This window comes from Cyrtonyx montezumae, unplaced genomic scaffold (assembly GCF_038088225.1).
Source record: "Cyrtonyx montezumae isolate F1298 unplaced genomic scaffold, pur_monq_1.0 scaffold_2, whole genome shotgun sequence".
Classification (NCBI taxonomy): domain Eukaryota; kingdom Metazoa; phylum Chordata; class Aves; order Galliformes; family Odontophoridae; genus Cyrtonyx; species Cyrtonyx montezumae.
The window spans coordinates 14382251-14408585 of NW_027071936.1; the positions used below are offsets into that span (position 1 = coordinate 14382251).

The 26335-nt window shown below is 43.3% G+C and overlaps 1 protein-coding gene across 2 annotated transcripts in view; it reads left to right on the top strand.

Annotated features, from left to right (window-relative positions):
- Positions 1-26106, top strand: part of CNOT6L (CCR4-NOT transcription complex subunit 6 like) — a 29226-nt gene extending 3120 nt beyond the window's left edge. For both annotated transcript variants that reach the window (XM_065736453.1, XM_065736452.1), the window contains exons 2-12: positions 15425-15546; positions 15971-16157; positions 16679-16764; positions 17194-17283; positions 18203-18271; positions 20164-20321; positions 21017-21171; positions 22240-22391; positions 23641-23865; positions 24580-24782; positions 25135-26106. In XM_065736453.1, coding sequence (XP_065592525.1) covers positions 15435-15546; positions 15971-16157; positions 16679-16764; positions 17194-17283; positions 18203-18271; positions 20164-20321; positions 21017-21171; positions 22240-22391; positions 23641-23865; positions 24580-24782; positions 25135-25347 — 1650 coding nt within the window. In that variant the 5' untranslated portion in view covers positions 15425-15434 and the 3' untranslated portion in view covers positions 25348-26106. The remainder of the gene's footprint in view (positions 1-15424; positions 15547-15970; positions 16158-16678; positions 16765-17193; positions 17284-18202; positions 18272-20163; positions 20322-21016; positions 21172-22239; positions 22392-23640; positions 23866-24579; positions 24783-25134) is intronic.
- Positions 26107-26335: the final 229 nt, after the last annotated feature.

A 26335-nucleotide genomic window follows, 5' to 3' on the forward strand; every position in this document is an offset into this window, starting at 1 on the left:
AATGCTAAGCCTCTGCTAACATTTTTCTTAATTCAGTGCCTCTTTTGACAACGGCCTACAACAGAGTTTGCGTACTTGTTACCTGCTTCCTTCAGTCCAACAGAATATTTCTTCTGCCTGAAGCAGATTTGTTAGAGCTGTGAAAACATGGACACCTCTTGAACACGCAGCCACTCTCCTCTGCATCTGTCTGCATCCCACCAGCAGCACAGGCCAGTGGCACAGCCAGCTGCCTGGGTGCTCCTGCCTGAACCCATTTGCCTTGTTCTCAGGCCTTCTGTCATTCCCAGCTGATTGCGTAGAAATGGCGAGTAAGCCTAAGGGCTGTGCGTTCTCCCCCATTTATCAGGTTGTAAATTAACTTGGGTGTCAAAATGTGCAGGCTATTTTGAGAGGCAGCTGCCCCAGCTGAGCTGACTGCGCCGTGTTGGTGCCAGAAGGGGAAGTCCTGCTTTGCTCCCAGCTCTGACACGTGTCGGACCCTGTGCTGAACCGGTTTCACTTGCTTGCGTGGGAGGCAGAGGCTGCCGGATCATCACGGGGTACCGTGTAGCTTCACCTGTTGGGCAAGCCTTTGGCCTTCATAATTTGTCTGCACGGCTTCTGCTTCTCATCTGTAGTAATAAAAGCAAAGAGTGTTTTAGTACATTTCTGTATCTGATGACAGTGTTTCTGTAGCTTCAAAGACATCTCAGGCCTATGTCGATAAACATCACACGTGTACCTCCCACCTCCCCTGAAAATGAACAGGCAGCTCGGGAGGGACTAATCCAACCCTCGAGTATCCTGCAGGAGATGTTGGACAGACTTCGTGTGCAGGAGTTTCGCTCGGTCCATTTGTGCCTCTTTCAGGAGTGCCTCGGAGCAACCTCAAGGTGACGAGGTGGCTGTAGGTTTGCAGCAGAACGTATGGCCTGGTTTTGTGAGAAGCTTAGCAAACACACAGAAGTGCAGTGTGATGGCACCATACTGGATGTGATTTGGTTCCTGTTATTTGGGAGATAACTTATGTCCCAGGTCAGCACTGAAAACAACAAGGACAACAAAAAAACTACCTGAAATTATTCCTAAGGAAAAAGAACCCAAATGCAATGGAGGGGAATCTCACCTGAGAAATTGTTCTGAAATCCTGTTAAGCAGAACTTTTTCAGCCACTTGCACATCTCCGGCAGAGGATCGAGAAAAGATTAAGTGGTGTTCTGACACTACCAGGAAGGTTTCCCTCCAGGTTTCAGAAAGCAGTCATTTAAAACACGATTAAAGCTGTGCTTTGGACGAGGTTCTACAAGAAACAGTTTTTAACACCTTCCCTTAAAAGGTATAATTGGCACAGGCAAAAATTGCACAAGATTAAGAAAAAGCAGCTACAAACAATTTTAGATACCACTTGTGCAGTCAGCGAACAGAGATTTTGAAGTTAAACAAGATCAGCACCCAAGGTTGAGCAGCAGAACCCCATTTAACCGTTGCATGCCATGCAAATAACAGATTTAACCACAGCTTGTAACCTGCATGTGTACACAGGGAGCAGATAAGGTTGTGTGTTCTCCCTTACTTTGGCATTTCCTGATGTAAATCATTAATGGCATTGTATGACTGCATGGCATGGTAGCTGTTTATGCTCAGCATTCAGCTAAAGGGTTGTATTGTCTTTCTGCTTGCCTGTAAGGGAGCTTTACACATAATATTTTCTCTAGAAAAGGTGTATAAAACAAGCTTAAAAGGGCTGTAGGACTCTCTCGTCACATTTCCTGAGAAGTGAGGTCTGTGGTGTAGTTGTATGTTTTAAATAAAGTTAACACTGTGTGTTCACTGTCTGCAGGCTTATTTCACAGGCTTACAGCACTGCAGCGCAGTCATGTTGACAAAGGTGTTCAGACAGCCATAGACCAAGAGAAGAATGAAATACTTCTTCCTTTTTCTGTCAGAGTAAACACGTTGGGGAACATGAAATGCTGCAGCTTGGAGCTGTGACTAGGGCTGGGGGAGGGAAGAAGAGAAGGGGTCATTACTTCACTGCTGAAAGCTGGATGAGGCTGTCTTATGACACTGATGGTTAAAAGTGGCAGTGTCACAAATAGTCAGCTTGGGCTCAAAACAGCAGCAGGCTGGCTTCAATTCAGGTACGTCCGTGGGAACTCTCATACAGCTTTATTTTTTCCATCAAATTATCTGTCTTGCCTACAGTTATCAGCAGTACTTTTTCTAGAGGGAAAAGTTGCTGGAGGCAGCAAGGCTGATGTGGGAATAAAGATGCCAGCTCCATAGGGGGAGCATACCCTTTCTGAATCCACGCACTGATGGCATTTCAGATGGGATTTCGGTCTTTTTGCCCTTTTTTTTTTTGCAAACCCGTTTACAGCTTAGGGGTTGGTAAATCCTAGGCTGCTTTCAGACCCAAACCACCCAATCCTGCAGAACACCCCACAAGTCATCCCTGGTGATGAACAGAGAGACTGAGGTGAAGGAGGCTTGTTCATTACCCTACGTGAAGAGTAGAGGAAAAGCCACTGTGCCTGCAGCTAGAGGCAGCAGGAATTTTTGCAGCTGGAAAGTCAGAGGCAGCACTCCTCCACAGAGCCCTACACCTTCATCCCATCTGTCAAAAACACCCACGTGGGGTCTCCAGAGTCTCCAGAGGCCAGTGTTGGCAGTGAGAACGCTGCTTACGGGCCCTTCATCCTGGCCCCTAGGTCTTCCACAGACACGACTGGGAGTCACAGCCTGTCCCACTCCTGCTTGTGGCCACTTGCATTGGTGGTCTCAGGAAGCAATGTGGAGAGGGAGCTGTCTTCTGTTTGGCAATAGTCTACACCTCACAAGCAGAAGGGATGCACAGCCTTTGCCTTTTGGATCACAGAACAGAAAAGGGAGCTTTATCCCTGCATTTAAAAGGACATTGTGTATTGGTTTTAAGACATTTTAACAGCTCTAGGGACCTGCCTTACTGACAGATCATTCTGAAAGGGAGGTTTTATTGGATGGCTAAGGGAAGTTTTGTGAGAGCCGATAGGCATGTCTTTTGCTTACATTTGAAACCCAGAACACGTTCGGAGCAGCGGTGCCAAGTGACCCCCTCTTCTTTTATCCTTCTGGCTTTTCTCTGGTGTCAGGATTTATCTGATATAATTTTTTTTCAGTTCAGCAGATTTTACAAGTGTGAAGAAAATTACAAAAACATCTACTTTTGGTCAAGCTGTTAATAATAGCCAGGATTTGTAGACTGTGCTCGAGTTTGCTGTTTACCCTCTAGGGCAGCTGAACAAATTGATTGGGTAGCTTTTCAGGAACTCTTCCATCTGACTGATCTTGTGACTTCTAATCAAAAATTAGTTTTGCTTTTTTTCTTCCCAAGAAATCAGTGTAAAAGTTCTCTCAGAAGGCTCTTGCGTTACTTCGAGTTCTTAGAGAAGCATGTTGAGGAATACTTCCTTCTCCAGATTCCTAGCTGTTCTTTTCCCACAAAGTACTCACAGGAAAATTGAGGAAGGGGAAAAGCAGAAAAGCCATCTTGTATGTTTTGCTGGGTATTATGGTCCCGTGTTCTGTTCACAACAGAGTGGAGAGGTCTTGCACGTTTTCAGATTTTCAGTTATGTGCAGCTATAGCTCTGGTGCTCACCATGAGGATTTCTCCGTGGTCTAAAAAGGTAGAGTTTTCCATGGAAAGGCCCAATTTAAGCACTGCAGAAACTTTTCTCTTTTCCATGGAAGCTGGGTAGTTTGCTCTTGGGAGGTGGAGGTGAATGGATATCCGAAGCTTGCTTGGCCCACATACCTCGTGTTACACTTGCATGAAGTTAATAAGCTTTCTCGTGGCTCTGGGATGAGAAGGTCTTCCCCAAAGAAGTACCTTAGTCTTTCTTCTCAACCAGCCTCGACACATGGGGAATATCTTCTGTCCTCATTGCTCTGAACTTAGAGAGCTGGAGCAGAATTACAACACTGGCAGGAAAGTGTCATGTTATCACCTGCTCGTATGCAGGGAGAAACGTGGATAGGAACAGCTACCAGTGCTGTGAAACAGAGACTGTTTCTTGGCTTTTCAGAAAGGGTTTGTTCACTTGCTTCTTGTCAGAGCATGTATCGGTATGCAGCGCTCAGCTCTTGCACAAATGACACAGGCTGCTTCTAAACAGAGTTTCCTGCTGATAAAGAGGAATGTGAAACTTAAAACACATTTTTGCAGGGCACAAAGGCAGAGTATTTGTCCAAAAACTGTTCTCTCTAGGCAAGAGAAAACAGTCCTCTTGGCATTTTGTTAGACTAGAGGAACTGACCAGCCCAGGGCAGGAAAAGGCCAACTGGGGCAGTGGTGAAAGTAATTCCAGAGAACTGATGACATGTCCTTACTGGCTTCCTCTATACCTTTAAAATTCAATTTGTATTTATCCTGTTACATGAATTTACAACTGGCCTTGGAAATGGGAGAGAGCTAGCACAGGATGAACTATCCACCCAGAAGAAATTTCCACTTGTGAACGCCTTTCCTCTAATCCCTTTCTGTTCTGGAAGGTTAAGAAAGCAAAAGGAAAACAGAGGTAGGTAACTTTTCGCATGCCAGAATACAGTGAAGTGCCAGGGTTCAGACTGTCACATGGCTCTTGGCTTGCCTTTTTTCCCTCAGACAAATTAGGTCTTGCCATTTGGAGCACTTAAATCTTCAGGCATATATTTTTTTTTTACCCGTGTCTGACTATGGACCCTAGGATATCTGTTTCATTCTTTGATGTATTTTTTGGTATATGGTTTGACTTGAAGACCACACAGTAAACAGTACTGTGATGAATGGCAAGATGTTATTTTTTCCTCTCATAGTAACCCCAAAATGCTGCTGAACTAAGCTCCTCTTGTGCTTCAAGGTGGTACTGTTCAGTTTTACGTTGCTGGCCATTTCTCTCATGGCAGCTGGAGGTATGGATAACTCTGGATACATATACTTCGAAGAATTTTCTACTTCCAAAATTATGTTTTAAAGCCTAGACAGAGATGTAGTATTCTTGAACCTGTACCTGTCTCTTCCATGTACTTTAGATGGTTTAGATGCCGCTTCTGCAAAGCAGTGGTGTGTATGCAGCGCAGAGGTGAGTGATGCGTGGTGGGACCGGTGTCCCTTGGTTGAGCTTCTTTTCTCTACCTTCTTTTAGAGATATTTTTTTTCAGGTATATACAGCAGTTAGTGTAATGAATACTTGAGTGCCCTCACATCTCAGTATGTTGTCACACTGTCAGTGCTATGGCTTGCTCAGTGTCTGATGGCTTGTGTTGCTCTGAATCCACAGTGAAGGACCACAACCACAATTCAGCATGACAAGGACAGAAGAGGTCATGCAAGGAAGCGTTTCCAAACACAAATTGTCAGCAGTTACTGAATCACCTTCTTGTGTGCTCTCATGTTAACCGAGAACAGAAAACCAAGCTGCTTATAACACTTGGGGAAGAATTGCCAAGGCTATTCCCTGATTAGGTAAATGAATGCATGTCAGATGAAATCCCTTCAGATGGCAGAACAGAGGAACCACCCAAATTTAACTTATTTTTTGGCAGAGGAGCGAGAGGAATTGCTGTTATCTCTTTGGCTGCACCCCTTGCTAGGCAATGTGTACCATGGGGTTCATTCCCATATGGCCATTTCACTTCGATAGACCAGGAGTGAGCATTGCAGTGGTCATTCTGGGCAACAGAATTAACCCTATACTAATTCCGCTTCAGAAACTAACATGCATCCACGATTGGGCAGCATCTTCACCCACTGGAGAGCCCAGCTCTTGTAGATCTCGTTGCAGTCAGATGTTATGGATGCTGGAAGCAAGTTAACCTTCAGATGAGTCAAGTCTCATTTTTTGCTGGATGAGAGTTTCTTGGTCCCAGGAGATATCTTGGGTTATTGTTGGCATCATTTCTCATTTTCTACCATTCTTGAGCACAGCTAGAAGAGTCAAAGTTAACTGTTAACCTTGCTTTTAAAACTAAATGTAGTATTTGGAAATTAAGTATGGTGTAAGTGTGCATAGGAAAGATTCGAATTACTGAATACAGAAGCCAATTTGTTTTTTGATACTTGAATTCATCGTGCTTTTCTGGCTATCAGGCAAGCTTTTTTACTTCTTCAATTAAAAAAAAGTAAAGTAACATTTAAATATACTTTGTAAAGGAACTAGTTTATGCCTAGGAACTTCTTTATTTTTAAAAATGTCCCTTTCATTTCTCCTTGTCTTTCAGGCATCCTAGTGCAGCATCCCATAGCCCCGTGAAACCCGACTGCAATCTGAAAGGGCTACTTTATTACATCAGTGATTGCAACACAGTTTCCACTATTGGTGTAGTTTGTTGTTTTTATTGTTTTTTTTTTTTAGTTCGGTGGGGGGGGGGGGGGGGTGTCTTTTAATCTTGTTAATTTGACTAGTCAAAATCTACCTGTGGCTGAACAGAGCAGGTCTTGTAACTTGAAAGCTGTTTGAAGCATTCTTTCTGGTGGCACATTTCCACATTGTTAATTATTTCTGCAAAGAATAGATTGTGAGAGATAAGCTGCCTGTTACCTTCCTATCATATAAGGAGAGCAGCTGAAGTGCTGCTGGCCTCTGCTTATTTTGTTAATGTGTTGGCAGCCTAGCACCTAAAGGTAAAGATAGCATTGTAGCCACGGAAATAATCTCATTTATTCTTTTCTCCGAGCACAAACTTTCTTTGAAGGATGAAAGGTTGTTGATGATTGGACTTGTGTTTTAAAGAAAAGGATAAATGTTTATTGAGCAGATCATTTCAAAGTTGCTGCAGTGGAGTGTGCCAATTAATAATTCTGGTGTAGTTTTGCTCAAAGAACAGATCGATAGCTGGCTTCTCTCCAGGTATAGATCCTGAGCAGTTGAATGAGCCAAGGTGTTGGCTCAGGGCAATCTGAACAGACTTTGTTTCTAAGTGAGTGGCTGAATGAGCCGAGGTAGAGGATTAGGTTTGTCAATAAAACAGCCCCTTCCCAGAGGCTCGGAGGGATGCTAGGAAACTACAGCACTTTAAACTTACTCAGTGCTCAGTTTTCCCATGTCCTTGACTCTGCCAATGTCATGCTGGTACTAAGAACACATCCTGCTCTAAGTGCACCACTGGTTTTCTTTAGTGCCCACCACCCAGAACAGTGTTCTGTGCTGATGTTTGCCACGGATCAGGCCCACAGTGGCTGCTTCCTTCCCCGGGCTCCTGATGACTTCAGCCCTTAATCCTTTAAGCCACTCCGTCCTGTATCTCATTAAAAGACCAGCACTCTCCAGGGGATGGGACAGCACTGCAAATGGGTCACTGCTTTAAACTGGTGGGGGATGCTTGTGTAAATAAACGTAGTCTGTCTGGGGGCTTCTGGTGAGATTTATTTACAGGCTGTCTGTTGAAACTGTCTTCTTGCCCCATAACAGATGCTGCCATACATTTCTGATAAGCAGAGCTTTGCTTTTGAGGACATACCTCCTTGTGTGTTTGCATGTAAACCCGTGCCTGAGAACTCTGCTTAAAGATGCAGGTATGAAATGCATCTGCAGACAAAGGCAGGTGTTGCTTACTGTACGACTGGATGCAGATCTCCAAGTCAGGCCCACAAAGAGAGGTGACAGTCTATTTCACACAGGGCAGAAACTGTCCTTTGTAAGTAACAACTGAAATGTTAACACAGAAATCAAAAGAACTACTTGGTGCTGTGTAGTACTTCCGTGCAGCAGACAGTTGAGCTCTTCTTGTAAAGGAGGCCATGACACAAAGGAAAAGGAAGGGTGGAAACCTGCATTTTCTTGTGTTACCTGTGATTTAAGAAAAGCCTGTCTTCTTCATTTAAAGGAGATGAGGGAACAGGGTGTATGTCAGTAGGACAATTAGCATTTCCATCAAGTGCCAATTGGCTCTGATATTAATAGAATACAGCCAGCTCCCTCCCTTCCCACTCCTCCATTTAGGTCTTGATGCTTTTTTCAGAGTTTGCTGTGACTTTCCTGTGCTCCTCTTGGCTTTCATGCCTTTTGCTGAGGTGATCACGTGAAGCCCTCGGGGATCCCACTGCCACTGAAGTTCCCGTAGGCTGCAGTGCCTCGGCCACCTCCTATGTTCTGTGTCTCCTCCAGCAAAATCATTACACTGTGCTCAGACTTGGGCTGGGAATGGAGGCAAGTAACGCTAGGGATGAGCAGGGGGTGGGAAGCCTTGCGGGACGCGCTTGCTGAACGCTGCTGACCCCAGCTGTACATCTCGTTTGCTTGCTTATCGGGGCCTGACAGCCCACGGGCAGCAGACCTGTGTGAGCAGAGCCAAGCTGTGATGGGCCTGCCAGGCAATTCTGCGCTGGAAGCAAAGCAAGCCGTGTGCCTGGGGTAGTGCAGAGCTGCTAATGAAGAAAGCGAGGATTGGCTGTTAAACAGAGCGTGTGAAACTTGAATAGCCTCCTCTTGCTGAGCCTAATCTAAGAACCACATGGAATAAGAACTGAAGCAAGATTTGGACAAATTCCACCGTATTGTTGCTGTGCTGGTTGCTGACACAGCCTTGTCACCACGCTTCTGGGTTTGCTAGCGGGTGAGTGAGTGTGAGTCCGAAACCCTGGCGGTGTCTGCCAGAGCTGCCACCACCCTGGTGAGGTCTGCAGGGGCAGCAAGCATCCACTCCCTTCTGCTTTTCAGCTCCAAGACACCTTCTCACAGCTTACAGCATGGCAGAACAGCTAGTCGTGCTCTCAGCATCAAGATGGAGATCCCACTACTTACTCTTCTTGTTTTGCACTCCCCTTACATGTATAGAAGATTGTGTCAGCCGTGAGACAAAGCTTCACTTAGGTCCATGGAGGAATTCTGCTGGAGGAGGCCTTGGTAGCTGCTAGTAAGGCCAAAGGAAGGCACTTCTGAAGCTTATTTTGTTGAATTATTTTCTGTGTCTATTATTTATCTTAATCACGTAGCGGAGGTGGGATTTTCAATGAAACGTTCAGCTCATTATGTCTGTAAGGACTTCCTGAGAGTTCCAAGTTAAGGAAGTTAAGAAGTGGAGATAGAAGTAACAAAGGTATCCTAACTCTCACTAAACAAATTTGTTTTCAAACATATATGACTGATGCGGTTCAAGAAATCATCCATATTACCTTGTTGGATTTTTCACTACATTAGGATTTGAGAAGAACCAGTGGATGTAGCTTGTGAACACAAGCAAGCTTCTGTCTCACCCCACTTGAAACATCATCTGAAAAACAGCCTGTGCTGAGGTTCTGTCTGTAGATTACTGTTGGAAGCAAAGTAATCATTGCTACAGACTTGAACGACAGAAATAAATGACCTTAAAAGCTGAGGATTACCAAAGTTCCCCTGGCTATGTGTTTTTGGACTTCTACTGCTAAAGAAAAGACAGCTGATGAGTGGATGTGCATAGTCCTACTGAGTTAATGTAGAGGAGCCCTTTGTATTGCAGTCAGTGTGCCATCTCATGAGAAAGGATTTCCTTCAATGAGGGATAGGAAAATAAATACCTCTTTTTATAGATGTATAAAGTGTGGGTTTTTGGTGGGTTTTTTTTTCAGTTGTACTTGTGGACTGCATAGTTTGTTTCTAGTTCTGTGGCACTAAGCTTGAATTCTTAGCTGTTCTTACTTAAATTCAGTTTTGACTTCAGATTTGGTCTTGCCTTGGGATTTTTTCCACTTTTTAAGCTGTCCTCCTATTGGTAGGACATTAATGCATGTTCAAGTAGCCTCTATTTATTTACTTTGATCATACTTTCAGAGATTGTTTCAAACCTCAGTTTTGGCAAATGACTAACAGAAAGCTTATTCTTCTTTCAAAAAAAAAAACACAAACATAATGAAGTATTTTAATGCGTTCCACCAATAATCTCTACTTCCAATCAGATTACTTGGAATAAGAAATTGAAGAGAGACAGGTATTGTGCTGACAGACTCACAGCACTTGTCGAACTCTCGGTAGAGGTGGTTGAACATGTTCCTGCAGGGTTGCACAAGGAGAAAATTCAGATCCAAGTAAAGACTGTCACAGTTTTCTTGCTAGTATACATAATGGGTTCTGGGTATCCCGATAGACCTTAAGGTAACACATGTGTACAGGTACTATCAGTTATATTTTAAACCCTCATAACACACCATTAAGCAACTACTGTATTTTTTTGTATCTTCACCTCGGAGTACTCTATAAGTCCATTTTTATCTTTGTGGGTACTGGCTGTACTTTCTTTTCTCCTTAGGGAGATGAGACCGTTGTCTGACGCTCATATGAAAATGGAGTGAGCTTATTACAGAGCAGCAGCCTTCCTTTATGCTCTTTGCAACCACTTATTCCTGTTTACAAAATACATAGATTAAAAATGGCTCGGTTTTCCAGCTTGTGATCCAACTTTCCAGTGTTAAAGAACGTGTGCCTGTGCGTATATACACACATACACATGTACATTCTGGGCTTGTCAGCCAGTGAGGTTTTGAATTCTGGTGAGGGATCACCATCTGGAAGTGGACAGTAAGCTGTTCCTGTGCAGAGGAAGGAGGAATGATTCAGGGCTGTCTGCTGGATAGTTTTCAGGATGCTTTGGCAGTTTGACTCATGTATACACAGAGACTGAAAATCACAAAGAATGTCACTCTGCTGGAGGCCAGGGTTTTGAGTCGTACCAGTGCAGCCATTAATGTAGGGCAGCAAAGGAGATGAAGTTACAGCTCTCTTCTACTTCTCAATTTCGGTCCTTATTACTTATAGACAACTTATTTATGCTTTGAGTTACGAAGGAATGTAAATAGAGCAACATTATAGTAACTATTGGTTAAGAAATTCATCTTCTAAACTCTCTGGGGAGGGGCCTGGTCATTATTTGGGAACAGCACACAACTCTAGGGGACTTTGACCTATCTGGCTTCAAAGTCCTCCTGCAACACAGATGCCAAATAATCTGGACAGCTTTATGCAGCGTTTCTCTTTCCAGTGATCATACGTTAATGCTTCTGTGTTACGTGGAGCATTTACCTTCAGAGGAAGAGATCTGACTTTACTAAAAGTGATACAATTTGTAGGGCTGCCTTCAGCTTCTCTTTGGAAAAGTCACACGTAGTAATTCATACCGCTGACTACATCTCCCTTACCTCATGTCCTCCGCACCTGTTTAACTTGAGAAGATCTGACATAGAGAAGAGCAGTGATCTTTTAGGTTGTTACCTCTTTTTTTTTTACTTTCCGAGCATGCAGAAGCTCTGTTTGTTGCCCAGTATATCTCCAGAGTAAGAGCCTGCAGTGCAGTGTGGTGGCTTGACGCTTCCTTCCTCAACAGACCACACTCTTTGCATCTCCCGTGCTGCTGTGTGATGCTTTTTTTTGTTGTTTTAGTTGATAATCTATGCACTGTGGTCTCAGATCCAGATCTTCTTTACTTCACGCAATCTCAGGGTCAAACTGCTGAAGTTTACTTGGTTAGATTTTTAGCAGAGAGCAAATTTTAATAGCTTCAGAAGTTTCTCAAGGGAGCTCTTTGGGAGAAAAGGAATCGAGGATTGTTTTTTGTTGTGGCCCCTCTTCAAAAGAAAAGAAGCTAAGTGCACATGTCCTGCTTGTATCATAGCCCTATTAACTGGATATCAGCAAAGGCCTCGCGCTGAGCTCACCCACAGCTCAGGCTGACCCGAACCTGTGCTGCTTCCATCCCACTTTCTCTTTTTGATGACGCTGGTGCTCGTCCAATTTTGGGGTTAAACAATGCGAGGAACTTGGTGTTGCTCCCTGAAGGCTGAGCAAAAATAGATGAGGATTTTTTGGCGCTGGTTTAGTTCCAGGACAAGCAGAGAGGGAGATGGGAACCAGAGGAGCTGGGAACCCAAGCAGAATTCATTTTTGCTTCAAAAAACTACATGCAGTGGCTTTCAAGTCTTGCTTAATGTTGCTATTATGCCAAAGAAACAAGCACATTTGATTTAAGTTTGTTTTCCTTTTTCCGTAGCTGTGGAAATCGCACTGGTCCTCTTTTGACTCACAACTATTTCAAAATAACATTACAGTGACTAACATCTGAAAAATGTGCGTGGCGTTTGACTCGCAGTTCAGGGCTCATTTCGTTGGAGGGCCTCCGATTGTCACAAATTGCTTTAAATTGGCAGAGCGCTTCTCATAACAAGTGATATTTCAACATAATTCAATTGGGTTCCCTTCCCAAGAGGAAGCAGTCCTCCCGAAGCTTTCTGGGGATGTCACCCAGTCAGTGGTCACCTCCTGGCCCACGGGCAGGTGTGGCTGCTCATGGGGTGACTCAGCCAGCCTTGTCGTGAGGGCCCTGGCATGTTTGTTCTACTTCTGCCTGGTAAAGAGGAGTGGAGCTGCAGGAGTACTTTAGAGAGCTTATAAACAGGAGGGAGACCGACTTTGTACTTGGGCAGATAGCGACAGGACAAGGGAAAATGGTTTTTAATTAAAAGAGGGGAGCTTTGGGTTAGATGTTAGGAGGAAAACTCCTTACTCAGAAGGCAGTGAGGCACTGGCACAGGCTGCCCAGGGAAGCTGTGGATGTTTGCTCCCTGGATATGCTAAAGTCAGGCTGGATGGGGCCCTGGGCGGCCCCGTGCGGTGGGTGGCAGCACTACCCATGATGGCGGGGTTGGAACTGGATGGCCTTTGAGGTCCCTTCCAACTCAAGCCATTCTCTGATTCAGTGACCCAGCAGCCCAGCAGCGGGGCTGCCAGCCCAGCTCTGCTCAGCTGCTTGCAGGCTGTCATTCGGTGCTTATGACTGCAAGGTTCCGTGGCTGGGCCCAGCCTGCCCGAGCTGCCAGCCATCTGTGTCTGGCTAGCGATGAAACGGCAAGCAAACAATTCATTCAATACTAATCATTTCCCGCTTGCCTTTTTAACTGGCAAGGTGCCTTGAAACTCATAGGAAGCAGCCACGTCCAAGCCTTTGGCCAACAGCATGCAGCAGGGTGGGTGGGTGTATTCTGTGTGCAGAAACTGAGATTTCAATCTCTCTGGGTCTGCTATTGCAATAACACTACGGTGAAGCAAATAGGAATACAAAAGCCAGGGAAGTGCAGCCCATCTCATAGAGCATTCACTCAAGTGCTGTTAAGAAGCAAAGTTTGTGATGCTGTAGCCGTCCCAGGGCCAGATGTGGGAGAAGTAAGGTTTGGTTTCAGAGATGACAGATTAAGAAGCAGAATGAAGACCCGTCCTGGTTCAATTCAAGTATTAAAGATTAAGACTTAAAAGTTCCAAAAAGCTCTCCCTACCATAAGCCCTTAATCCTTTGTTGGTTTCCCACTTGATTTTCACCACAGAGCCTTTCAGTTTCCCCCCTTATAATCCACACTGTGCCTTACAGATGAAATACATGCTGCCAGGTAATGAAATCTCATTTTCTGTTAAAGGATCATTGTGAGTAATCCTGTGACAGTGACAGGACAGCATTACCCACTGCAAAACCAGCTGGCTGCTTTTTGGCATGGAGAGACTTGCTCTCTTTGTGTAGTGCCTGAAACGTTAGGGCTGTGGTTCTGCTCTGGGCATATAACCTGTAAAGTTCCTTTGTGAAGACAGGGGATTCTGCACCTCCATGTGTTTAGCAGTGAAAATAAATCCTATAGAACATGAGAACTGGAAATTTAGGACTGCCAAAGCACAGCCTGTACCTGTTTCATTCATCTCCCCAAACTGCATCGCTACAGCTGAGAAGTGTGAGCAAAGAATCCTCTTAAGCCACAGCTCTTGTTGCCATCTCACTTCACCTGTAAATAGCAGGCTGCTATGATTAGGACAGTGCCTTGTATCTGTCCCTGGAAACAGTCTGAATTCAGCACGGATGGGATTCCCTTGCACGGTCATCGGGGAGTGAAGATGTAGGCCTTTAACTGGAACCACTCAAGAAGGGCAGCTCTTCTGTCTCTGTGTGGTGCCAGAAATGCCTGCCGGTTGGAAAAACAGCAGCACTTTAAGCTCAGCTCACTAAGGAGATGTGTGGTTTTCAAAGAATCAGAATGGTTTGGGTTGGAAGGGACCTGAAAGCCCACCCAGCCCCTACAGTGTGCTGTGGGCAGGGCTGTCCCCCCAGCTCGGGCTGCCCGGGGCCCCACCCCACCTGGCCATGAGCACCTGCAGAGATGGGGCACCACAGCTTCTCTGGGCAGCCTGTGCCAGGGCCTCAGCGCCCTCTGATTAAAGTGTTTCCTCCTAACATCAAACCTGAACCTGCCCTCTATTAGTTTCAAACCATTCCCTCTTGTTCTGTCATGATCTGCCTGTTTAAAAAGTCAATCTCCCTCTTGTTTATAAGCTCAGATTTTTGTGTTTGGGTGTTTGGACGAGGTGAAAAAACCTGGACGAGTTTCTTCAAATTCTTCATAGGCTTCTGTCTTGTCAGTTCAGCAAACCAAACCAGTTGTAGTTATTTTAAGTTATTCACAGCTATTTGGAGCCGACTGTAAAAGAGACATCTAGGAGATAAAAAAAACATTCTGGAGAGCAGCTGCTTTGGATTTCTGTAAAATTGAGGTTTGTGTATTTTGTGTGCCTGGAGAGGAAGAACAGGGGCTGCGAAGTCCGGTGAAGACAAAATTCAGCTAATCTTGTGTTTTTAAACCAAACAATTCCTCTCCCCCTAGGAATTCTGAGAGCAATGGTCTGATGAGGTATGGAGGGGAACCTCTCTGTGTCATCCGTAAAGTGCACAGTTCTACTGCCAAGAATCAGGAAAGTGAGATCATTTGGATGTGTGTGTGCAGGCTCACCCTGCAGACACAAGTACCTGGATAGTTCAGGTTTTGGACTGGGTTGAAGCCCTGTTTGTATAAGAACTGAGAAAGGGAATTCCACCCGAACTTGTTTTGGATCTCCGCACCCTTTAGGAGTAAAAAGGTCTTGATTGATAGTGAGCTTGGGAAAGCACAGAGCAGAAAAGCTAGGTGGTTAATGGAAAGAAAAAAAAGAGCTAATTCCCCTTTAAACTTCAAGTTTTGTGAAAGTGGATGGAAAAGGAGGACTTTGCATCTTGAAAATAATTGCTGTAAAAATGAAGTTGTTGTTTCCTGTAAAAATGAGGTGAGGGAGAAGTCTGCTCAAGCGGATGAGTGGAATGCTGTCACTGTGTCTACGTGTTCTGCACGCAGCAAATAACTCAGTGATGATGTCGGTCGTGGTTTGGACTGGGGTATAAACTAAGAAATCGAGAAATTCTGCATTGGAGAGGTACAAGGGAACACTGCAGAAAACCAAACATTGTGGGGAAAAGGTCTTTTCCCATTGCAAGTCCATATCCTGCATGGATCTGAGCACCTGCTGAGCTCCATCCCCTGGGCAGCTGGGCTGGCATCAACATAATATTTGTGGTACATCCACACCAGGCTGTCCTGGGGAGTGTGAAAATGCTGGAAATGACAAAGTGTTGTGAAGCGGCAGGCGGTCACGGTTGTCGTTGTCTTTCAGACTAACAGGGATGCCAAAGGAAAAATATGATCCTCCCGATCCTCGCCGAATTTACACCATCATGTCAGCAGAAGAGGTAGCTAATGGGAAGAAGTCTCACTGGGCTGAATTAGAGATCTCGGGTGAGTTGATTTGGATTTGAGTTTTGGTTTGGCGGGGCTTTTGAATTTAAGAGCTTCACAGCCCGAGGACTGCATCAGCCACTCTCAGGTAGGGGATTCTGCAGTGAGAAGAGTTTTTCTACATTGAGAAGGAGTATTAACTTATCAGGTTGCCTTCACGCTTTCATGTAAAACGTGAACTGAGTCTGGATGTGAGCTGTAGCAGCATGTTGCTGTCCCAGGCCTCTATCTCCAACTCTGCCCTCTTAACAGGGAGGGTCAGGGAATTATTTAAGAGCTGTCATAGGACGAATGAAGGTATCTTCCGCATGCGTAGCTGAAGTAGGGGGGTATTCTCACGTCCCAGGTGGTCTGTTTGTAATGGAGGGTGTAAAGCTGGAGGGTGTAAAGCTGACTGAGGAGGTGGGTTGGTTTTATTTTTTAGGTAGAGTGCGAAGCTTAAGTACGTCGCTTTGGTCACTGACGCACTTGACTGCTCTACACCTCAATGACAATAATCTTACTCGCATTCCACCTGATATTGCCAAGCTTCATAATCTGGTTTACCTGGATCTGTCATCCAACAAACTCAGAAGTTTACCAGCAGAACTAGGAAACATGGTATCTCTCAGGTAAGAGAAAGCACTTGGCTTACATTTTCAAAAAGAAGTCCGTATTCTGAGATGAGGACTGAGATTTTTTTTACTTGGCTCCATTCTTGTTTACTACCTCTATTCTTGGATTTAAAATCTGAAAAAAAATCAAGGTTGATATGAGTGTTCAATTCTAATAATTACTTCTGGTTTTATAACTCTCTTTGTCTGATCTCTATAGATACCTATCCATAAGTCAGGTAGTGTTCTGCTCTGAATTGTTCTCACTTTGAGATTTTGTGATTGCTCACTGTTTAAATAGTCTCTGGTTTTATTTTGCTGCTTGTTTGGATGGGTTTTTTTTCTTTTGCTTTCTTTGTTTTTGCTTAGTTTTGTTTTCCTAACGTATTTCAGTTGCGCTTTAAAGATTTGCATGTCTTGGCGTAACAGAAGAAATTCAGGGTGAAAAGTGCTTTCTTTGAAGATGAGCAGCATCGTGCTTTAAGAGTTTTCTTCTGAAGTGACACTCATCAAAAGCATTTTTTTTTGCACTGTTGCAGGGAATTGCTTTTAAATAACAATCTATTACGGGTTTTGCCTTATGAACTTGGACGGCTCTTCCAGCTACAAACCCTAGGTTTGAAAGGTGAGTGAGTTCTTTACAGTTAAATATTTCTCAGAGTACTCTTGACTTACTTAGTAGGTCTCAGAATCTTTGTGCATTACCTCAATGTTTTCTTACAATTTCAGATATTAAGCAGCACTGATTAACCACTTTGGAAAATAATGCTTTTTTTAAACAGTATTAAGCTGCATTATGAACCTATTTTAAATCCACAAATGGGTAGGTAAACTCTGTAACTTTCTCTTTATTGAGGTGAATCAAAAGAAGAAATTCTTGTGTGCTAGCTATTTCTATTGCGTCTGTTGCTGTGGTATTCAAGAGTTACAAGCTAAGCAATCTAAATACCTTCTGGGTCAATTTGTCTGTTCTCATTATGGGAGATTTTCTTTTATTGGAAAGCCTCAGGAAAGTCAGGCAGCTAATCACCCAGTTGTTCTGTGTTGTTGGCAGGCAATCCTTTATCACAAGATATTCTCAGCCTCTACCAAGATCCAGATGGAACTCGAAAGCTACTGAACTACATGCTTGACAATCTAGCAGGTGACAGACCTACAAATCTTGATTGACAGAAATGGTTTAAAAGCATGCATGTCTGATAGTATTTGCCACTAAAGAAAGTGATCTGCTGAGGAATGTTTTCTAACTGCTTTTGTGTTTTTGTCAAGCATTTCTAGTCGCACACACACGCACAGAGGAAGAGGTTCATATATATATTGTGTAAGCTTTTCACAGGTTACACAGACGATTGTTCTCACCGCTGTTTGAAACCCTTCAGTTACCACAAAGTCTTCCCTGTGAAGCCCATTATGATACTTTCCCCTAGAAGTCAGAATTGAAACACAAAGCAGAATGTTAAACGTAGAGACACAGTTCTTATTAAGAATATCCAGTACCTGCGTCATGGTTCTGTAACTGAGTTTTTTGTTTTGCTATTTGGTCTCTCATATTATAAAACAAAATGAACTTCTGCCTCTGCTCTAAGTTTCCACAGATGGAATTTTAAATGGTCTTGGGGTCAGCTCACAGCTGAATTTTAGTGTTGTAAAACGGCTGTGTTTTGAGGTGGCACTTGTTTCATGCCAACTCATAGCAGTCTCTTGCTTTGTAAGTGGAGAGTATGCATGGCAGGAATGATGGATGTACACCAAAGTTCTCGGAAAGGTGAGCGTAGGATGTCTAAACCACTACAAGATTTATCCCTTCTTCCTCAGCAGTATTTTCAGGGTGCAGGTGTATTTCAGTGGTTCTAGATTGGAAGGCAAGAGATAAAAACTGAATTTTACAACTGACCAACTTTTTTTCTGGCATTTGAATACTTTTTGTATATCCTTGTCTCCCATGGAACTTAAAAAGGCATGGGGAGTTGGTATTGCGAAGTACAGTATGGGACATTATTGTGAATTCATCAATCTGATTTAGCATCTGGGTTAATCATTGTTTGTGTTGTTTTTATTTTTAGTTCATCCAGAGCAGCTGCCTCCAAGGCCATGGATTACTTTAAAAGAACGAGACCAAATTCTGCCCTCAGGTAAAACTGTGGTCCTTTTCTCTGTGTTCAAAGAGTGATGTGCTTAAGAATTCTCTTTGGCTTTTTTTTTTTTCCAAGTGATCTTCTGACTTACATGGATCAGATGGAAAACAACAATTTGTGTTTGTTTTCATTAAGTAATTAACACATGTCTGTGCTGTAAATATTGTTTTTGTAATTCAGATGGAATGCTGGCCATTTGTGTTAGGCTTTTTTATAAGTGTCCTGGTCAACGATATTTTTTAAAGATATTTTTTTCAAGTCCTCACAGATGTAGTAAGAACTGTAAAATACCTGCATACAGATGCCGTATCCAAGCGTAGGCAGACTAGAATGAGACTTCAAGAAGTCCGTCTGCAAGGGAAGGAACAAAACGAGTGGTACTGAAGTTAATGTAATGCCCTCTACTGTTGATTTTGATGAAGTTCAAGAGGCAGCCTTCAGTCTGCAAATCCAATGCCTTTTCCCCCTCTTGAATGTAAACCTGAAGAAGCATCCAAGAGCTTTAGTCAAGAACAAAAATGCAGAAGATCAGATTAAGAGCAGTGTGGAAGTCCTCTGCATTTTTTTTCCATTTTAGAAGCCCAAACTTGACTCAGTATTACGTTAAATTAGGTGACACTGTAGTTAAGATCATCTGTCCCTTTTTTTAATTAAAGAAATGGATCAGAACAAAAAAACAAATCAGAAAAAAAAAATAGTAAGAAAGGGGAGAGGTGCCAAAAGTCCTGCAAGCCACCACCACATTAAGTTCCGCATTTCCATTTTAAATGTGTTAACAAATCAGCATCTCACTGCAGTTTTTAATCCAACTTCCTTAGCAGAAACACAATTTAGAAGCTGTTAAGCATTGCATCAGCTGAGCGAGCTGCGGGATATTTCATGGTAAAATCTGCAGTAAGCCAATTGGTTGTGAACTGCATGAAATCAGTCGTACAAAATTGAAACAACTGAGTGGCAATCTCCTTTGACTACAAGCAGAAAAAAAAAAAAACAGCTGGGAGGTCACCTCACAGTAAAACCTCACTTCTTTTTCAGCAAAGATGAAAGGTTTTGGTAAAAAATTGAAGAGAGCTGAGAATTTTGTACGTGAAATAAGTGTGTTTCAGTTTGAATTACCAGCTGCATGCTGACTTCTCTTTTGTTTTAATGTCACCAAATAATATATTGAGTGCTTGCTAATTCATTACTTCATCTCCCTTTCTCTTCCTTGCCCTCACCTAGGCCTCTCACTCCCTGTTGGACTTGATACACTTGTACCAGAAGCACTATGCTTTTCTAGTCCACTAGAAATGTTGTACAGGTGCTAGGAAAACAGTACCAATGTTTTGCAAATAAACTGCTTTAAATGAAGTCTTCCAAAGCATTTCTCTCTGATGCTGTGGGATCATAACATGGTGACAGCATGTTCTGTAGCCTGGTTTTGATTTGGCTGTAGAACTAAATGAGTCCTTTCACCTTAAAGTAACCATATCAAGGCACCTAATGCAGTAAATACTAGTTTTTTTCTCAATGACAGAAATGGCTGCTCCTTTCCATCTCCAACCCCCAAGTCCAGAGAGACGGTTCCTAGTTGTTGCCTTCCCTCATTCCCAAAAGAAATGAAGATTTAACTGCAAAATGGGATTGCATTGCTTTGCTATGTGTATTGAGCCATCTCATTTTGGTAGTAATGCTGATTTTTTTTAGGAACAGTTTAGCCTTATGTGATAACTGCTGGCTCAGCAGGGCCTTTGTTAATCCTGCTCATGAAACTCTCAGTGGAATAAGCCCACTTGCGTTCAGTAGGCCCTCCAGAATAAACTGTACAAGATGAGTGTTTTCACTCCTCTAGTTCAGCATTTGCTGTCTTTAGAGAATGGTAATATTTCCCCTTCTTTGTTTCTTTCTAGCTTCATTCACAGTTATGTGTTACAATGTGTTGTGTGATAAATATGCCACTCGGCAGCTCTATGGCTACTGCCCGTCTTGGGCACTGAATTGGGAGTACAGAAAAAAGGGAATCATGGAAGAAATCGTCAACTGCGATGCAGATATCATTAGTCTACAGGTAACTGGAAAACTGTTTTTCATGAGAAACAGAAAATGGCACTGTTCCTGCTTGGTGCAGACGTTAACATCTCCAAACTAATCTCACTAGAAAACGAGGGATCTGGCAAGTGAAAGTTAAATACTGATTGTCATTGGTACATTATACTGTTCTGCTATGAAAAATGCATTGTCAGTGTTCAGAGCAGTTGAGCACTTCTGCCTTTAAAATTGATACTTTGGTTTCTAAGCAGGGTCTGTGTGAGTTAAAATCATGCACAAGAAGAGAATATTTATCTCGGTGCAAAAACCTCAAGAGAATACTCTTGGAGATCAGCAGTTATTACAAAGAAAATGCGTCGTTACAGAACAGGAGAGATGCTGTTGTGATAGAGCTCTCAAGGTTAAATATTAACTGCTGCTGATACCTGCCATCCTGTACAAAATTTTAACCTAAGACAGGAGCCACACTCAGACGTCACTCGGTTGCTATTCAGGATAGACCTGTCACTTTCCCTTTCAAGGGGATTCTAGGATATCCAAGAATGCAGATCTGATCCCATCAGGCCATTAATCGAAGAAGTGACACGGCTTGGGCAAACAGAAGCTTTTGACTTTGGTGAGGGCTTCTGATTGCAAGCCAAGGCAAGCACTCGCTGTCACATAGGAAGGGTTTACTTGACTTTGTTAGCCTGAAGTATATGTGTTCAATTTTAGGAAGTGGAAACGGAGCAATACTTCACTCTTTTTCTGCCAGCCTTGAAAGAACGAGGATACGATGGGTTCTTTTCTCCAAAGTCACGTGCCAAAATCATGTCTGAGCAGGAGAAAAAGCATGTGGATGGCTGTGCAATATTCTTCAAAACCGAAAAGTAAGAAGCAGCTCTTCTTAAATACATCAGAAGTAGACTGATTGAGGTCTGAAAGTCTCCTTCTCTCAGTGTGCGTCAGTGACAAAATTCCTGTGCTATAAAACAGAAGATAAAGTTCAGTACAAAGTATGATCTTCCTTCTCCTTGTGTTTCCCTATTTGCAGCAGACCTTCCCTTTTTTTTTCACCCTGTGAACAAAGCTATAACTTAAGGAACATGAAAGTTGGAGGGAAGGTAGCATGAGTGAGAACATAGGTGCTTCGTGTGTGTATTTTTTTGACTGATCTAATAAATGTCTCACCTTCTTTACGAATTCTGCCTTGTTCAACAAGTTTCACCCCTCTGAGGTGAATGTTTAAAGGCCTTTGATCTGTCTTAATCTTGTGGTATTAAAAGGTGCATTGCTCCCACAGGATCACTGAATACTCTGCTTTAAGGTGGGCGCATTATTGAACACCTGCTCTGTAAAGTTACACTGCCCTAAAAGCATCAGATCACACTATTCACACTTCTGTGGCTCTCATAGTGAGAAAAACAGATCTCTGTTTGTTTGCTAATAATTGTTACACTTTTCCATTATTATTACTTAGTTAAAGGACAGAAACAAACCAAAAAACCCTCCTTTCCATAGGTAGCTTTCAGTTTGTCCTGAAGCGAGGCACTTCCAAGCATCCTAAGGATGGAAAGGAACCGATGGTGATGGCTAGGGGTTAGAAATAAGCTATTTCTTAATAATACATTTGCCCAAAGCCTTTAATTATTGATTCTTTTGCCTAGAACACCCCAGAAGTGGTGCAGTAACCTCTGTACATTGAGCTGAATGTGGTATGGAAACAAGCAGACATTTCTTAAACCTCACACACCTCATCTTCCATAAGAGTCTTTTACTTTCCATACGGAGAGCCTTACCATGGTTGGAGGAATACTTCTTAGAATCGTTTGTGCTTTATGAAATGGGACAACAAAAAGAGCTTGCTTTACCTGGTCTTGTAGGCTTGTCCTTGGATCTGGTGTTCCACACAGCTGTACATCATGCATGTTTATATGTGATTCTGTTTGTTCAATCAGATTTTCACTGGTGCAGAAGCATACAGTGGAGTTCAACCAGGTGGCAATGGCTAACTCTGAAGGTTCAGAAGCTATGTTAAATAGAGTGATGACGAAAGACAACATCGGAGTTGCTGTGGTGTTAGAAGTGCACAAAGAATTATTTGGAGCAAGTGAGTATGAGCACGGTTATCTCATAGATGGACTCTCAGTTTCACCTGAAGGCAGGACCTATTCCTTAGGTCATGCATCTCTGTGTAATATGATTGCCATTGGCAGTGCTCACCAAATACCAGCAAACAAGCACTGTTCACTGTGCTCATTTGAGAAAGGGTAGCCCAGCGGTGGCTGACAGGACTCAGGTGATCTGATTTCCTGTTCTAGTTGTGCTTTCATCCAGAAGCCCAGCATTCAGCTTTCTCCTTTCAAGCTTTTGTCTTTGTTTAGTTCCACTACTAAACTCTGCTTAACAGGTTAGGCTTTTTCAAGGTCACAGCGTTTGCATGCCTGTGCTCTTACCAATAGTTGTTGCTTGTGCTCAACTTTTATTTTCAAGTCTTTTTTTTTCCCTTGACTGAATTCTTCTACCCTCCCCTAGTGATTACATGACAGTGCTGAGGTGCTGATGTGGAACAGTGATATTATCGGGTGTCTTTTGATGTCACTTGATTGACTGGCTGTCACACTGACATTATGTTTGATGCAGTAGACCATTTCAGGATACTTGGAATTGCCATCCTGCTCTGCCTGCAGGTCTGCTTTTTTCTAATACGTACTCTTCAAAGGAGCCAGATGTCCAGACTGCAGGACAGCAAGAAGCTGCCTGTAACTTTATGCCACACCTTTCAGAGGATTGTTTCTCAGATAATAACAGCAGCTGTAGTGTTTTCAGACAACTAGGTTGATGCTGCATTTATTTAAGCAGGTTTGAGATTTCCCCAAGGGAACAGTTTTCCACGCTGCTGCAGCTAAGAGTCAGGAAACTCTCTTGTGGTGTAAACACTGAGTAGAGGTGCGTGGTTTAAAGGTCAGGCGATGACCACCTTCGTGGTGATATTCATAATGCTCTTTAGTGACTGCACATTGGAATGTCACTGAGAAAGTCTGTCCTATAAATGTGGAAGTGAAAAGGAGAACATTCAGGGGATGTTAGGAAAAGCAGTGAAGCAGTACAGAAGGAATACAACTGTAATTCTGTTGGATTATGTTGATTATGTATTCCCTGTACTGATGAGTTTTGGTGAAGTCGTACAAAGGAGCAAAAGTTCAAGTAACACTTTTTTTCTCAGCAGTGAAAGCATATTCGTCTCCTGGAGTGTGTCCCTTCAAGTCCTTAGTAGTTAGACCCTGATCATAACGAGGGAGAAATCTGCCGTGTTCAGCCAGTCTGCCTTGTCACTAAAATGATGTATTTCTCTCTAGGTATCAAATCTCTTCATGTGGACAAACAGCTGCTCATTGTGGCCAATGCCCACATGCACTGGGACCCTGAATACTCAGACGTGAAACTCGTCCAGACCATGATGTTTGTCTCAGAACTGAAAAATATCCTGGAGAAAGCCTCAAGCAGGCCTGGTAGCCCAACAGCAGATCCTAATTCTATCCCCCTGGTGCTTTGTGCAGATCTTAACTCATTGCCTGATTCAGGTAAGGCTGATTTCAGCGTCTTAATTTTGAACGTAATCTTTTTAGATTAGCTTTTTTCTGCTGAGGGAGACTGGGTACCCTCAGTACTACCCTGGCTAGGTGCTGCTGAAGGCTTTCTTACTAACAGTCGTCTTCTGAGATCTGAATGAAGAAAATGCATGTCCTCCAGCTGTGGAGCTTACTTTTTGTGATCTGTTGTACTCTCTAGAGGAGTTAGTCATGCCTGAAAAGGTGCATAGAAAAGCACAAATAGATCTTGAGTAAATTCTTAAAGAGAAACCAATGCCTTGAGCAGCAATAATGAGCAGGATGGACGTGCGTTCATGACATCATGTGAGCATTTCCTGCAGAGATGTGCTTGCTTTAGTAATTATGGTGCTTGATACTGTAATAACAGGAGTATGTGTGAAAGCTGCCTCTCTGGCACCCCCTGTATCACATACACATTACGATACACATCCCCTGGTGTTACTGGAATGCCAAAAGAACTGTAGCAGCAATGATGGCACACCTGTGTCCTGTGGCTGCTAGTCAGAGAGCTGTAAATGTATCAGATGTGGGCAAGATCGCTGTGCAGATTTGCACTTAAACAGGAAGCTGTTTTTATGCTGATTTCGTACGGTCTCTCGTTGATGCTTTTATCAATTCCAAGGTGGAAATTTTGTGCATCTTCTGTTTTAAAGCAACTGCCTGAATCCTTTCCTTTGCAAACAGGTGTGGTGGAATACTTAAGCAATGGCATAGTAGCTGACAACCACAAGGACTTCAAGGAATTGCGTTACAACGAGTGTCTCATGAACTTCAGCGGCACTGGCAAGAACGGGGCTTCTGAAGGAAGAATTACGCATGGCTTCCAACTCAAGAGCGCCTATGAAAACAACCTGATGCCTTACACCAATTACACTTTTGATTTCAAAGTAAGCAGTGATTTTTCTGAAATGGCAGGCATTGACCTGGTCTCTCCAGGATGCTGCCTTAATTTTCTGACCGTTTCTCTCTGTTCCTTCATCACTGGCTCCTACATTTGCTGGACTCTTTCCTGCCACCCCAAAGTCCTTGATTTGCTGGCGTTTGTAAGCTTCTCACCTGGCTCTGGTCAGGGACTTAACGAAAACGGACGCAGCGCTTTGAGCGCAAAGTGGCATGTGCACTGGCTGCCCTAGTTGCAGTGCTGTGCATCTTCCCGGGAGTCGCAGCCAGCAGCCAGTCGAGTTGAGGTTGCCAGAACCGAGGTCTGTTCTCACTTTTCGTGTTTCTCTTTCTCCCTAGGGTGTGATTGACTACATTTTCTATTCCAACACTCACATGAACGTGCTTGGTGTCCTGGGGCCTTTGGACCCTCAGTGGCTGGTTGAGAACAACATCACTGGGTGTCCACACCCTCACATCCCTTCAGACCACTTCTCACTGTTAACACAACTCGAACTCCATCCTCCGCTCCTGCCTCTTGTCAACGGTGTGCACTTGCCTAACCGGAGGTAGTGGAGCCCTGCCCCTTTGAGGGCAAGGACCTGTTGTTATGGACCTGTACAGTTGTAAATCAAAGTATATAGGAGTGAAGTATGGCCCAACCTTAAACTGCTTCTTCAAGCTCCTTTCCTTATGTGTTTGATATGAGATTTTGCACATTTTGGTGCATATTGGTATCATTTGGCACTAGGGCTGGAACCAAAGTATTATTCCCTTTCCAGGTTTTTAATTTAATTTTCTTTTTTTTTTTTTTTAACTGGCAAGCTTTTTCTTTTCGGTAGGAAGCTGCACTTAGAAATGGACAAATGAGATTAAAAACTTACGTATTAACATATTTAAAGGTAATGCTTTATTCCAGAACGTGGTAAAATGAGCCAACCTTTTAGGAGAAAAACCTTTTAGAATGAAAAACAAGAATAGAAGTGATTGCTTTGTAGAAAGAACATTAGAAATTCTGTTTGAACCCGAAATGGAGACTGAACTCCTAGTCCAAAATAAATTTTGCACATCAGCAAAGCACTTAATACCTGACTATAAATTATTAGCAGCATGGCCCAGCCCCATTATCTAATACTAGAAACCAAAGATGGCTTCGTATCTGTGATAAAACTTGAGCTCTAAATTCTTCTGATGCAATTTCATTTACAACAAAAATTCCAATGAACCTATGTCTCACGAGAATCCATACGTGAGGATTTGATGTCATTATGGAGCGCTTGCTTGGCAGATGTGATGGTAACCTTGTTTTGGAGCTCTGAAGAGCCTGATTCTTTCTGGGTAAGGTGTTCAGGAATCCAAACAATCCCTGTGAGACAGAGCTGCCTCTGCCTTGTCGAGCCAGGACAACATGCTGATCAGCAGAATAGGTCAGGAACAGGATTTGGAAAGGGTTTGCACTTAAGAGTAAGCCATTGAAAGCCTTTGGGAATGGAGAAGTTCCAGATCCTCTCTAGGTTCCCTTTTCCTAAGGTCATTTGCAAATACGAGAAGCTTGGGGTGA